General features: G+C 45.3%; 1 protein-coding gene across 1 annotated transcript in view; it reads right to left on the minus strand.

The window, feature by feature from the left end:
* The window catches only part of MATN3 (matrilin 3), a 169,378-nt gene extending 158,866 nt beyond the window's left edge, over positions 1–10,512 (minus strand). The window contains exon 1 of the mRNA XM_069235988.1: positions 9,957–10,512. Within this exon, the coding sequence (XP_069092089.1) occupies positions 9,957–10,188 (232 nt within the window). The 5' untranslated portion in view covers positions 10,189–10,512. The remainder of the gene's footprint in view (positions 1–9,956) is intronic.
* Positions 10,513–15,812: the final 5,300 nt, after the last annotated feature.

A 15,812-nucleotide genomic window follows, 5' to 3' on the forward strand; every position in this document is an offset into this window, starting at 1 on the left:
ATGTCATAAGGAAATCATTAGGCCCTCCCATATTTAACAGTAAAACACAGTTTGAAACAGGTACTGTACCCACAACAAACCCAGAGACAGAAGTAGGGTAGGACAAAAGCGGGGCTTTATGGCAACCAGAGACGGGATACACAAGAATTGTCTTGCCATCCTGTTCCCTCCCTTTCAAGTGCACCCCAATAGTTACATGTGGCTCAACAAACCTGTCAAGCAGGTTCTGACAGTGTGGTATCAAAGCTCCCACTCTGAATATTATGTGGAGTGTAGATGAGTCATCTCTTTATATTCACGTCAGCCTACTGTTTTCTCCTGTGAGACATTTCTCACCTTGTTCCGGGGCTTGAGTACAGACTGGGACCTAGCAGAGCCTTATGCTGGTTAGCCTTCTGACAATACAGGCAGGTAAGGTAAAGGATAACTTTCTATAAGTTAATTTTCCTCAATATCTATAAAAAATCTGTCTTCACCATTGAATTGGATTTTTTATTAACTGTGGATTTCTACATACAACACCTAGGCCTATCACAGTAACAATAGTTATGAGGACATTGTCACTATAGGAACATGGTATTATTAAAATTCTGTATGTCCTACTTTTAAATACAATGCGCCCTACCTTGTGGGCTACAAGGCCAACATATGGGTGACTTATTAATATTAAAACAGAAGGCTTTTGCCTATTGAAAAGGGTTTTTAACAGTTAGCACTGCAGGTTTTACAGTGCAGCAATCTTTCTACAATGGTATGCTTAATACCATATTTTTCTTTGTCACACTGGTGGGTGGCACAATATAGGCTGCAGTCCATGGGTGACATTTAACTTTTCATGTCATGAGTTAATATTCTACTCCATAAACTAAGATTTTATAGAAAAGTTAAATAAACCAATCAGGAATTAGTCAATCTCTACATGTTGTACAGGTCAGAGCAAATACAGTGGGTACTGGACAACTGTGCCCCAGCGTACAGAGTCTAAAAACCAGCAATAATTTTCATCAAAAAACATAAGTGACCATGCCAAAAGTGGCCTTTTCTCACAGACCCAAACGGTCTAATGCCCTGGATCCAGTCCTGAACCGACAGGTGAGCGAGGCACTGAAAGCCTAAAGCCTGGCTTTGGCTCACTAAAGGCCCTGTTGGAACCTAAAGCCCATAATGAGCAGAGTTTTACTGTGGCTTCTGCTTGTCTCCATTCCTGCACCCTGGATGTGGTGATAGGGACAGAGCTGCCAACCTTGAAACTGGGTTTGAGTCTTTGCGTCAGCTCAACATCCTGTGATTCAGGCAAATCACATAATCTCGCCATGGCTATAACAATGAATGTGACATTGTGTAATGTAACTGGTGCTCTTGTAAAGCACTCCAATGCCCTTAGGTCAAGTTCACACTATTAAAACAATGCACAAAGATATTTAAAAAAAAGCCTTGACAGAAGAAAAGACAAACAGACGTCCATGTGTACAAAGTGAAATGAGAAAACCTGGATAAATTGTGGCTTCCCAGCTTAAATTGTGTGATTTTAGACAAATATTTTATTTCATTAAAACACTTTTTTCTTACTATTGCGCATGAAGGCATTTTACAAAATGTGAGTTCAGAATACCAGTGGTACAAAAACCTGTTGGGTGTGATTTAGTAGGCTATAAAGTCACTCTATAATAATCAGGGCCATGTATAGGGTTTGCATGACAACTGTCTTGCCTTTTAGTTTTTAAACATAAACCATTAGTGCACTATGTTTTTATTAAGTAGTTCTCAGTGCAGTGCTATTACATGAAGTGTCAAAGCTTCACATGTTACACAAATACACTTTTTAGAACTTGAAGCAACTTTATCATAATTTACCTAATGCTCATTGTGTGATTTACATAGCAAACATTTTCAAGGCTCAGCTATTAGCTAGACCCTAGTCTCGGCTCTGTTTTCGATCTCCCAGTAAATCTGTTGGCTCGCCCACCTCTACTAAGCACAGGAGCTAAACACCTGTGTTTCAAGAAACATCTTGAAATGGAACTCTTTCGATAGGCATTTGACTGAAACAGTGGGGTAGGAAGGGTGTTGTGGGCTTGAATGCAAGCAATGAAAATGCCATCCATATCTCCTGGTTTGGAAGTAAAATACAGCATATAGAGGAGTATATTCAGGGGCGTAATGCAGGCCCCGGCAGCACCCACGGTGCAGAGAGGATTCCAAGCCTTTAGGATGCCCTAGCCCTTCAGGACACCCCCATTCAGTCCAAGTCCAATGAATATCTTTGAGACATGGGAGAGTCAGGCAGCCTTCGACACATTCTGCAGGGGGGCCGATCATTTTGCGTTATGCCCTAGGGTAGAATGGGCCCACTGAGCAATGAGCCCAGTGCCACCGCACCTGCTTCACACGTGGGGAAGGGAGGTTGTCAAAGGTAGGTAACTGCAGCACAGACAGACCCTCTTCACTCGCTTATGCTGGTATGGTAATGACTATTCTATTTCTGTCTTGAATGCCCCCTTTCTTTCTGTTATCCTCCAAAACACTTGCAGGAAATAGCGTCATGTGCCTGCCTTGGCCTCTGCCGTGATCCCCACTCTCTGAAAGTCCAGGGTAACCAGCCGGGTGACATGAAAACACGGCAAATGAATCCTTTGCTGCCCAGGTTTATCTGCACCAATGAGTGCACAGATCTAAATACATAGTTGTTGGACCTGGCCCTTGCGGCTGGTTCATCTCCTGACTTTTTGCCTCCTTCCTCCTATTTTTTCTGACCTCTTGCTGTTCTAGGACTCTTAGCACTTTATCACTGCTGATCAGTACTAAAGTGCAGGTGCTCTCCCTTCTAAAATTGGTATGATTGGCTTATACCTAATTGGCATATTTAATTTTACCTGTAGGTCCATATACATTGGTATCTCTATATACAGGGCCTGTAAATTAAATGCTACTATTGGGCCTGCAGCGCCGCTAGCGCCACCTACTGAAGTAGCCTTTTAAACCTGTCTCAGGTCTGCTAACGCAGGGCCTTTGCGCGCAGTTTCCTGCCACAGGGACCTGGCATCTAAATTTACTTGACACCCAGAACTCCCCTTTTACTACATGTAAATCACCCCTAAAGTAGGCCCTAGCTAGCGCTATGGGCAGGGTGCTATGTATGTAGAAGGCAGGACATGTGCCTGGTTGTGTGGCCTGTCCTGGTAGTGACAAACAGCCTAACTTGGTGTCTCACTGCTGTGAGCGCTGCCGTTTCATAGGATTGCATTAGAAATGCCCTGCCTTATATGTAGGGGGTATTGTCTGATTCATGAGGGGTAGCGTAGGCATGTTTGGTATGGTTGTAATGGTGATGAGAAATGCTGCTTACTGGTGTAAGTGGATTTTTTATTACTATTACAGAAATACCACTTCTAGAAAGTGAGCATTTCTCTGTGCTTATGACTCTGGTGTTTTGCAGCTTGACTCCAATCCACGTCTGGGCAGAGTGACAGCTGGGCTTTGTGCGTACTTTTCAGACAGCCTGTACACAGGGAGAGTGGAGGTGTCACAGAGTTGCATCTGCATACTGAATAGTCTTCCTGGGCTGGGAGAAGGGAGAGGTGGGGTACTCCTGCATTTGTAAAGGCTGTGCCCTGCCCCAACACAATAGGGTTGTTTACCCCCAACTGATGTCTGGAGCCTGTGCTGGAGGAGAGAGGGGGCACTCCCAGAACCAGTTGTTACTAGTTGGAACCTCCTCTCCCCTTCCTTTGTGGACACACTGTAGAACTGAGTATAAGTACAGGGGAATTTTCCCCACAATTTGGGAACTCTTGGAGACACTTTGGAACTTACCTGGAACTGGACACAGACTCCTGGAGGGACTCCCCAGGAACCGCCATGGACTGCTGCTGCTGTGCCGACCTGTGACCTGCTGGGCAGTGGCGTAGCGTGGGTTGTCAGCACCCGGGGCAAGGCAAGTAATTTGCACCCCCTAACCCGTGGATTTTAGCACTCGCGAGTGCGAGCGCGCCCCCCCCCAGATGTTGCGCCCGGTGCGGCCGTCCCCCCCTTAACCCCCCACGCTACGCTACTGCTGCTGGGTCACTAGGAAAGACTGTCATCTGCCTGCACCCCCCTTGCACTGGCCTGCTGCTGGGCCCTGCCACCTGTGCTCCTTTTTCCGTTGCTGCTGTCCCCCAGGGGCAGGGTGCTGTGGCCCCTGACCTCTGCAACTGCCTAGAGCACGAAGAGTGCTTTGTTGCCTGCCTGTAGTGTCTAGAAAAGCGCATCACCCTCATCCTGCAGGGCTGGGGCAGCACTGTTGCTGTGTTCGTTCTAGCACCTGGAGAGCGCTTTCATTTCAATCTAAAAGCACCCAGAGTGCGCTTGATCATTGTTGCCGGATTCACCGCCGCGAACCGGCTGTAAAGCGTGAGTGTCCCGCTGTCCCTGGGACCTCCAGAGCACCATCCCTTGACAACAAGGAACGAGCGCGATCCTACCGTGCTCCGGGGTGAAGCACACTCTAAGGAGTGCCCCTGGGGCACAAGCAGGCACCTGATTTGGGTGCTGCTTCACCGTCTGCGGCCCAGGTTGGCCCTTTTTGGTTGTCGGACCCTGGCGGGGAAGGAAGCCTCATCGGAGGCTCCCCGCTCCACCGGGCCCCTCGGCTGCTTGAAGGACAGGCAGGGGGAAGGAGGCGTCTTTGGAGGCTCCCCTCTACCCCCGGGCCATTTGGTTGTCACACGAGCGAGACGGGAAGGGGGGGAGCCTCATCGGAGGCTCCCTCTGGCCCCACCGAAGTCCCGGTTATGTTGCAGAGATCGCGGGCAGGGAGGAAGCCTCGTTGGAGTCCCCCCCCTGCACCGCAGTTCTCCCTTGGGGCCACCAATTGTTGCTGGCTTTGGCCCCACCCCCCTCTGGAGGGTCAGTTGAGGCCCAAGGGGGGGACCCCAGAGATCGCGGGCCCCAGGAGAGGCCTGTTATAAAACCGGAGGGGGTGCGTGCCGCCCTCCTCCTCCAGTATCAATACGTAGCCCCCATTTTCACGCATAGGAGCGCCGGAGCCCCCTTTTCTGGATCTTCTGGGCACACAGAGTGCTGTTTTCATCAGGACAAACAGGTACCTTTGAAAGGACACATGATTTATAATGTTCCTGGGATGGACATTAATGATTTATATGTTGACCTGTTTTAATGATGTGTTGCATATATTTGCTGATGTTCCTGTTATGGGCATAACACGCTAATATATTTTCTTGACTTGCCATGTGTTTTATAATGCTCTTGGTACAGGCATTTATGATACTTTAATGACAAGTGCTTTTATTTAGTAATGTAATTCCTGACTACTGCTTATGTTGCAGAATATTAAGTAACCTGTGTGTTAAATGTTACTACTGCTGGTTCTGCAGAGTAACTAATGTGTAACGTTCTGACAACTGCTAAGGTAGCAGGATATCACTGACATGTTGTGTTTGGTCTAATAATTGCGTTGTGTAAAATACAGTATATTTTCATATAACTTGGTGTTGTGTTTCCTTTGTGGTGGGGATAGTGCGTCACATGTGTTGTGCAAACGTTTTACACATTGCCTCTGGGATAGGCCTGACTGCTCGTGCCAAGCTACCAAGGGGGTGAGCAGGGGTTATCTTGGATGTGGAACTCCCTTGCCCTGACTAGGTTCTGCCTGGCTTAGGTGCATACCCTAGCCAACCAGAAACCCCATTTCTAACAGTAGTCATGTTTGATCTTATGTGATAGTGCCACAGCATGTTTGAACATGTGAAATACGAATATGAGCTACATCAGTAACATGTTACAGAAACCTGCAACGTGTGAGGAGTTGTAATGCGCACTCACAGTCAGCCAGACGCTTCCAACCATAAATGTCACATTATAGATTCTATTTTCTAATATGGAGAGGGGCTCACACGGGGACAACATTAACACCTTTAATGTTAAGAAGGTTGATGATGCCTCCATTATAAAGTAGTTTGCGGCTTTTTGTAGTTCAAAGTAAGCAGGTTGCAATGGGCGTTGCTGAAGGCAGGGGCACCTGCCACCTAGGACCAGAGCAGCAGCAGAAAAGCAGCTTCTGTCCCAGGGGGAGTGAAGGGGCCCTAGGGAGGGGAGTTTCTGAGACAAGCTCAGCACACAATCAGTTGAAGCGGTAAAGTGGCAGGCGTTTTGTAGAATACACTTGCAGCGCAATCCAGCGAAGCAAGGCGCTTCCTGGCACTTTGTGTTAGTCACTGTACTTTAAAGGACGTTGAGTTTTAGTACAAGAGGTGAAAACGTCAATGCTCTTATGAGGGCCCTCAATGTATAAACCTCTTGGAACTACACAAATGAAGGAGGTGTCAATATTTCATCTGAAAAGCACACTATATTTCTCAGGCAACCAAAATAGAAAAAAAAATAGCAAGCCCATCCACTATAGACTTAGGGGCTGATTATGATCTTGGAGGACAGGGTTACTATCCTGTAAGCCGTATTACAATCCCATTATATTTTATGACGTTTGTGATGGAGTATTCCATCCACCAAGATCGTAATCAGGCCCTTTGATTCGTTTATCTATATGGATACTGTGCCTTTACCATTTTTTTTTGCAAAACATCGTGGTCAATGTTCAAATCACCTCCTGCTTGAACTCCATATTTGCTAATTCCCTCCTGCTCCCCCTACGACAACAGTAAAATCATACAGTATATGTTCGGCATTGGTCTCATCATCACCTTCCAACCACCAACGCAGCTACATCCCTCTGTGTGTGCATCACCCAAATCTGACGTCACCTGGGTACCCTGATTATGTCACGTGCAGCGTTTCTTAAAGAAATGCCCCTGTGCCTCTGAGAGTCACAAACACGAACTGAAAACTAGAGGATCAGAATGTTTTACATAGAAAATGCATCACTAAGGCTATCAACAGTGTTCTTATGTCACATGAGGGCCCACTTTAAAGTTATACATTTACTATGGGATACACAGTCCTTATGTTTAGATTAAGTGTGAAATAGACAAGAATCATATCTTTTAACAGCGAGATGAACTTTCTCAACCATGAATCGAGCAATTGTGCAGAGCGGGGCACGAGGTGCAGTGTTCGCCGCCACTGCTGGGGTGTGGAATTCATAGGCTTGGTGAACTCCGTTTAACACAGGGCAAGTGGAATGGCACAGGAATGTCTGTTACCTGTGGGACATTCCTGCCGGCTCGCACCCCCCTTGTGTGAGCCTCTGTTAGGTATGTAACTGTTGCAAACTCCCAGGGCGCGGCGTTACTCTGCAAACCCAAACATGGCTGGCAAGAGGGCCGCACTCCTTGGACGGTAAATTAGAACTACATTGTGATACATGTCGAGTCGTTGTGATGCCGTCTGGGGTGACTGTATTACATAACCTCTCCCTTTAAACAAGGATCCAGCTGGTTCTCCCCCTTCAGTTTCCCTCCTTGTTGTCTCACTACAGGCTCATGTGTCTCCAGACCCCTTCCTCCCTCCTTTGACATCCGCTAATCAATATACCTGTTTAAGGAGTACCTGTTAGGTTGTCCTATATCGATCTCGACCTATCGTCTCACCCCAAGTCACAGTCTCTCTCCATGTGCAATGAAGGACCCACCTTCCACCTCATTCTCCCACTCTCTGCATGCCCCATCCTTTCACTGGTGGTGTTTTTGCGCCTCTGCCCTTATTTCCCTTGTCTCCCTTGTCTTTCTCCTATCCTTGGTCCCATTCTGTAGAAGCTTCTCTCCTCTCTCCTGCCTCCCCCCGATAACTGCGTGACCAATTCATTCTTTTCCTGTGCATGAACCATGTTCTCGTCATAACCCAGCCTTTTCGACAACCATCTCACTCAATTTCCTATTGACCTCAGTTGGCGCTTAGCCTTTTTTCACCTCTTACCCACACACTCCTCAGTCAACTGCACCATCACATCCTCCCCTATGCATTCCTTTTAATCATCTTTAATACACATTTACATCCAGTGCTTCCATCCTATGTGCTTGTACCACTCTGTTAGCTCCCCACCACACTTGTTCCACGAACTCTTACATCACACACTCTACCTGTTCCATTTTTCTCTTACCTCACACACTCTATCTGTTCCATTCCTTCTATCACCTCACCCACTCTACCTGTTCCATTCTTCCTATTAACTAGTCTACTCTACCTGTTCAATCCCTTCTGTTACCTCACCCACTCCACCTGTTCCATTCACTCTGTTACATCACACACTCTACCTGTTCCATTTCTTCTATTACCTCACACACTCCCCCTGTTCCATTCCTTCTGTTACCTCACACATTCCACCTGTCCCATTCCGTCTATTACCTCACCCACTCTACCTGTTCCATTCCTCCTATTACGTAGCCTACTCTACCTGTTCCATCCCTTCTATTATCCCACACACTCTACCTGTTTCATTCCTTCAATTACTTTGCCATCTCCACCTGTTCCATTCCTTCTATTACCTAGCCCACCCTACCTGTTGCTTTACCTCTGGTCCGTCCTCCACTCTACCCGTTCCATTCCTTGTATTGCATAGCCTAGTCTACCTTTTCAATTCCGTCTGTTACCTCACCCACTCTACCTGTTCATTCATTCTATTACTTCACCCACTCTCCCTGTTCCATTCCTTCTCTTACTTTACCCACTCTACCTGTTCATTCCTTCTATTACTTCACCCACTCTATGTGCTCCTTTTCATTACTTCACCCACACTTCCTATTCCATTCCTTCTAATACCTAGTCTACTTCACCTGCTCTATTCCTTATTTACTTAGCCAACTCTACCTGCTTCATTTCTTCTAATACCAGGCCTACTCTACCTGCTCCATTCCTTCTATTACCTAGCCTACTTTACCTGCTCTATTCCTTCTGTTACCTAACCTACTCTACCTTCCCTATTACCTACCCTATGCTATCTGTTCCATTCCTTCTACTATTTCACCTACTCTACCTGCTCCATTATTTCATTACCTACTCTTCCTGCTCCGTTCTTTTTATTGCTTCATACATTCTACTTCTTCCACTCCTTTCATTATCACATACGCTCTACATGTTTGATTCCTTATTTTAATTCACTTGTTCCATTTGTTCTATTGTTCGTTACAACACCTACTCTACTTGTTCCATGAAACGAAATGGAACAAGTAGAGTAGGTGTGGTAACAAACTCACCTCACTGTAAACTATCCCAAACTGCATTCTGGGCTCCCACCAATGTTCACAGCTCGAATGTGCAATAGCTATGTTTGCACTGTACGCATAACCATGGAAACATATACATACACTCTACTTGAGCAATTCCTTCTTTTAGCCTCAACTGCCTTTTGACTAGTTTCACATTGTGCAAATACCACATACATACATACATACATACATACATACATACATACATATGTTATCCACTCCACGTTCCATTAGTTCTTTTACTTCACCCATTCCACTTGTTCCTTTTGATGTTTCCTCAACCACTGTGCAGCTAATCTAATGGAATGCGTGGAATCAGTGGGTGCGGCAGCCGAATGTATGGAACAAGTAGAGTGGGTGAGGTATAAGACTGTATGAAACAAGTAGAGGGAGAAGGAGAGCAGAATGTATGGAACAAGTAGAGTGGGTGAGGTATCAGGTTGTATGCAACAACTAGAGGGAGCAGGATAGAAGAATGTATGGAACAAGTAGAGTGGATGAGGCAGCAGTATATATAGAACAGGTGGATGAGGAAGCAGAAGGTATGGAAAGGTAAAATAGGTGAATCAACAGAAGGAATGGAATGCCTCGAGTGCTTGAGATAATGTACTCCTTGCGCTGTTACGTCATTCATTCAACATTTTCCTTCCCCTGTCCTTATTTCTTCCACCTTTCTTCCAATTTACTTTCCATCTCTTCATTCCATGCTTACATATGCTGTGCCCTATTTGATCTTTCTGCAGTACATGCCCATTGCACCCCATATCCCATTCAATAGTGCATTGCGCTTCCTACCTGTGGGTTGAGTCCTGGGAGTGGTCCTGGTGGTGGTAGGCACAGTCCGGGGCCTAGTCGCGAGCACTGGTGGGTGATGGAGCACAGGTGCAGCTGGTCTGTTGTAGATCACGGGAAAATATCCGTAGTTTCTCTGCCCAGGGTAGCCATAAAATCGATAGTTTGTCCCAGCAACCAGGGCAATAAGGCAGGCAAATGAACAGAGGAGCCCCACAGATAGCACCTGCTTCATTGTCACTAAAGTACTATCCACATAGACCGCACTATTAAACACGTTAGCAACCACAAACGTGTTTTGAGATCACGTGGTGCAATAGGAAAGCGCTATGGAAATGGTACACTACAATACTACAGTGGAAGCTTGTACTTCAAAGCACCCTCCACGGTGGTGGCCTTTAGCTGAAGTCTCTCGCAGCTCAAAAATCTGCAGTCCGGGAGACTTTAAAGGCCCCAAGTATGTGCCACAGAAGCTCCCCCCTCCAGACGCCTCAACACGACCCCTGACGGAATTCTGAGCAGGGAAGGCGCGTGCACTTGTGAGAAGATATGGGTGGGACCGGCTGGCCCGTGCCTCCTCGCCCCGTCTCTCCCCCCCCCCCCTAACGACTGACTCTACAACACCTCAGAGGCTCGAGTTTACCACAAGGGCCCCTTCACTGGAAGATTTGCTCGCATTCTGTTGGTGTGGGAAAACCCTTCGTGAAAAGCCCACTCACAGACGGATGTTTGGACATGGGCCAAAGCACTTTCATGTGACTAGAGTACAGATACGCGCACTTAATAACTCCAGGCTTAACATGAAATCAAGTGCACGAAATGCGTATGACAATAAAAACATAAAATATCGTCGGTCTGTATCCGTAATGGGTTCTTAAAATTTCCATTTGTGAAACTCAAATGCATATAACTCTCTTTTTGTTTAAAAAATAACACTAAAAAAAACTGTCTTTACAAAGAAGTATCCGTAGCTTAATTGCTTTTTTCTGTCCAATGTGTCTTTCCCTAATGGTATTGAGATCTTAGTTATTCGCCGTGTTTGCATTTCTCTCTCGCGACATATGGTCATGCAAAGATTAATGAAAATCCAAGTATTTTGCTACTTACTGACCTAATTCTTGCCTTGCAAATCTTTTTCTTGCCACTCGGGATGACTGCATAAGGTGCACTGAGCACCGCTTTTCATTCCAGTTAAAAACTGGATAGTTTTCGATGTAATGCTCATTTATTAAATTGTTTTGAAGAGCTGTCCTTTACCCTCTCATGGCCACCTCAGAATGCTTTCACCGATAGGTGTTGGACAGCACTAAAATGGTCTTTCTTGTTTGGCTGTAAGAGAAATCTTTCGGTCCAGCTTTACGCACACATTGTCCACATCCCAATGCAATACTGCTGGAACCAATTTCAGAGTGAGGGAGTGTGGTGGTGCTACCATCAGTGTTACCTCACTGTACTCACAAGGATTCCTAAAACCCAAGAATCATACAAAGTACAAGTGCTGCAAATGAGCCACGCCTAATCCGAAAGAGTGGTAAGGGCGTAAATATGTGGCTGGTGTTGCATTTCGGAGCACACTGTCACAAATATATATATTACTGTAGCATGGTATGGTAGCCCACTTTCATTTACAGACAGCACGTCCCAATGAAGTGACCACTACATTTGCACCGCCGTACAGATTGACTCATAAAACTGTGTAGCGCTCAAACGTTAATGTTTCAGTAACTATTTATCATTTGTGCATCACATAGCGAGTGTCTTGATTTGTTTTCATTCTGTAAAATCTTTGTTTCATCACACTTCACATTTACAAATAAGCATTTGCAATAGCTACAGGTCTGGATCAAGAGGAATGTTTTTTTGTAATGTGAAGCATCACAAGTACGTAGAATGGAGATAGATATGTATGTGTGTGGAAGCAAACATCTATGGAATAATACTGGTGTAGGCTAAAAGGCAGGTGACAGTTGCACTTTCAAGGTAGACTTAAAAATCCATGTAGGTTAATGACTGCCTCCTCTAATCTGTGATGTTGTCAGATAAAAACAACATAAATTATCAAGTTATCTAAGACACTTTAATAGCTGGCCATATGCAACAGGTGAGGAATCTGCAGGCAGAAGTACCTGTGTCAAGAAATATAATACTCAACTGTTGCTGTTCCACTCTGTGTTTCCGTAAAACACTAGAAAAGAGCATCATAATCAACATCATCATAATTGCTATTGTGATGGCCATATCTTTTTTTTTTGTGTGCATATGCAAAACCTTTGGACACACAGCTGCCAAAGACGACGGGCATTCCAGGGTAGCAAAATATCTTAATCCTATATTGTTGGCAGGATGATTCCATTACTAACGTGTTTCGGCTCTACGCAAGCCTTTGTCGAGTAGACAAGCCCCACCACCATTCAAAATAAATAACACAACCTATGGTAGATATTGAGGAAATCCTTTGTTGGTTCTCAAAGCAATTAAACATCAATGTACAATGGTTCGGCATCCGACATTACAATATCATCTAATTTTAAATTCATAGCTGTAAATTACATTATTATCCAGTTTTCTTACAATATACAAAGAAAATATTACATGAAAACAAGTGTGAACAATGGGTAATAAACAAAAAAAACTAGTATCAAATACAGACCCCCACGATTGAACCAAAGATTCCTGGTAGAGGCTCATAAAACATCTAGAAGCAGCCAATAATCACATTAGATAAACCCACATCATAGTGCAGCTCTAGCTCCTGTGGGCACATCATATTTATCTCAGCAAAATGCAATCAACCAACCATATCCATCACACAAACAAATCATGTGTAAGCTTAGAAATTGCCAAGTGGATAATCTATAGCAGAAATACTCATATCATAATTATACAAATAGCAAAATGGATTTCACAATTAATGCAAAATATAACAATGTAAAAAATAGAAAAAATATATATAATGCAACAGAGAAAGGGCACTATTGTATAGAGGACCCATAAATAAAATGCATCAGATTGAGGGAATAAAACCCATACCTATATAATCATCCCCAAAGAAAAATAATTTAATGCAAGGCTAAATCCAAATCTGCATATGTAGCCAATGCAAAGCAAACGTTTCTGTCTCATAAAAGCAATCTGACTTTTGCTACACATACACAACCAATATGAGGCCAGTATACCCTATATGCACCTCAAGTTCTTCATCCTTGTTAAGTCCTGTTGGATACTTAGTCTGCAAATCAATTATATACCTTGAGTCCCGCTGTCTCAATATTCTAGACCTATTCCCTCCCCGTATATTTTTGCTAATTCTATCAATGGCAAAAAAAGTCAGAAATGAAATATCTCATTGGTGAACCATTGAGAAATGCCTGGCTACAGGATATGATAATTCTACATTCTTAACAGCTCTCTGATGTTCAAGGACACTTTTATGTAGTGCAAAAATAGTACTTCCCACATACATAAATAAGGTTATATGGGCTTTTAAGTATATAAATGCAAAAATCCGACAAACATGTCAGGAATTGATCAATAAGTCTGTTGTGGCCACCGGATGACCTATATTCACGCACATTTGAACTATACTTACAAACTTTACATTAGACACATGTAAAAAAAATCCTTTAGATTACAACAACCAGGTTTCTCCCTTTAAGGTTTGAGCATAGTAACTGCATGTTAGGAGATCCCTCTGTACATTGACATTTAATTCGTTTGAGAACCAACAAAGGATTTCTTCAGTGTCTACATGTTTTTTTTAATGTATTTTGAATGGTGATTGGGCTTGTCACCTTGACAAAGGCATGTGTATAGCTGAAATGCATTGGTAATGGAATCCTCCTGCCGACAACAAAGGATTAAGATATTTTGCTACCCTGGAGTGTCCATCTTCTTTGGCTGCTGTGCCTCCAAAGGTTTTGCATATGAGAAGTGAGGTTTCGTGCCCGCAATGGAGCATCCACACAGTTGGTGGAAGTAACCACTGCACAGTAACATCTTTGTTGGAGTCATTTTATGGAAAGTGGTGTTGCGTAGGCTCTCATTATCCTGATGGGACTACTAGATTTGAGCGGCAGAATCACTTGCACTGTGGGGGACTGAGTCTGAACCCACTACAGGTGACACTTATCGGCCTAATCCTGGTTTTGTTCCGGCTAACTAGCAGTGCCTCATTGTAGGAAAGTACCATCTTGCCTGGCATGTTACCCCCATATTTCACTGTATATATGTTGTTTTAGTCTATGTGTCACTGGGACCCTGCCAGGCAGGGCCCCAGTGCTCATAAGTATGTGCCCTGTATGTGTTCCCTGTGTGATGCCTAACTGTCTCACTGAGGCTCTGCTAACCAGAACCTCAGTGGTTATGCTCTCTCTGCTTTCCAAATTTGTCACTAACAGGCTAGTGACTAAATTTACCAATTCACATTGGCATACTGGTACACCCATATAATTCCCTAGTATATGTTACTGAGGTACACAGGGTATTGGGGTTCCAGGTGATCCCTATGGGCTGCAGCATTTCTTTTGCCACCCACAGGGAGCTCTGACAATTCTTACACAGGCCTGCCACTGCAGCCTGAGTGAAATAACATCCACGTTATTTCACAGCCATTTACCACTGCACTTAAGTAACTTATGTCACCTATATATCTAACCTTCACCTAGTGAAGGTTGGGTGCAAAGTTACTTAGTGTGTGGGCACCCTGGCACTAGCCAAGGTGCCCCCACATCGTTCAGGGCAAATTCCCTGGACTTTGTGAGTGCGGGGACACCATTACACGCGTGCACTGTACATAGGTCACTACCTATGTACAGCGTCATAATGGTAACTCCGAACATGGCCATGTAACATGTCTAAGATCATGGAATTGTCACCCCAATGCCATTCTGGCATTGGGGTGACAATTCCATGATCCCCCGGGTCTCTAGCACAGAACCCGGGTACTGCCAAACTGCCTTTCTGGGGTCTCCACTGCAGCTGCTGCTGCCAACGCCTCAGACAGGTTTCTGCCCTCCTGGGGTCCAGGCAGCCCTGGCCCAGGAAGGCAGAAGAAAGAACTTCCTCTCAGAGAGGGTGTAACATCCTCTCCCTTTGGAAATAGGTGTGAAGGCTGGGGAGGAGTAGCCTCCTCCAGCCTCTGGAAATGCTTTGATGGGCACAGATGGTGCCCATCTCTGCATAAGCCAGTCTACACCGGTTCAGGGATCCCCCAGCCCTGCTCTGGCACGAAATTGGACAAATGAAAGGGGAGTGACCACTCCCCTGACCTGCACCTCCCACGGGAGGTGCCCAGAGCTCCTCCAGTGTGTCCCAGACCTCTGCCATCTTGGAAACAGAGGTGTCTGTGGCACACTGGACTGCTCTGAGTGGCCAGTGCCAGCAGGTGACGTCAGAGGCTCCTTCTGATAGGCTCTTACCTCTCTTGGTAGCCAATCCTCCTTCCTAGGTAGCCAAACCTCCTTTTCTGGCTATTTAGGGTCTCTGCTTTGGGGATCTCACCAGATAACGAATGCAAGAGCTCATCAGAGTTACTCTGCATCTCCCTCTTCACCTTCTGCCAAAGGATTGACCGCTGACTGCTCAGGACGCCTGCAAAACCGCAACAAAGTAGCAAGACGACTACTAGCAACCTTGTGTCGCTTCATCCGGCCGGCTTTCTCGACTGTTTCCAGGTGGTGCATGCTCTGGGGGTAGCCTGCCTCCTCTCTGCACCAGGAGCTCTGAAGAAATCTCCCGTGGGTCGACTGAATCTTCCCCCTGCAACCGCAGGCACCAAAAGACTGCATCACCGGTCCTCTGGGTCCCCTCTCAGCACAACGAGCGTGGTCCCTGGAACTCAGCAACTCTGTCCAAGTGACT

The sequence above is a fragment of the Pleurodeles waltl genome, chromosome 5, assembly GCF_031143425.1.
Source record: "Pleurodeles waltl isolate 20211129_DDA chromosome 5, aPleWal1.hap1.20221129, whole genome shotgun sequence".
Classification (NCBI taxonomy): domain Eukaryota; kingdom Metazoa; phylum Chordata; class Amphibia; order Caudata; family Salamandridae; genus Pleurodeles; species Pleurodeles waltl.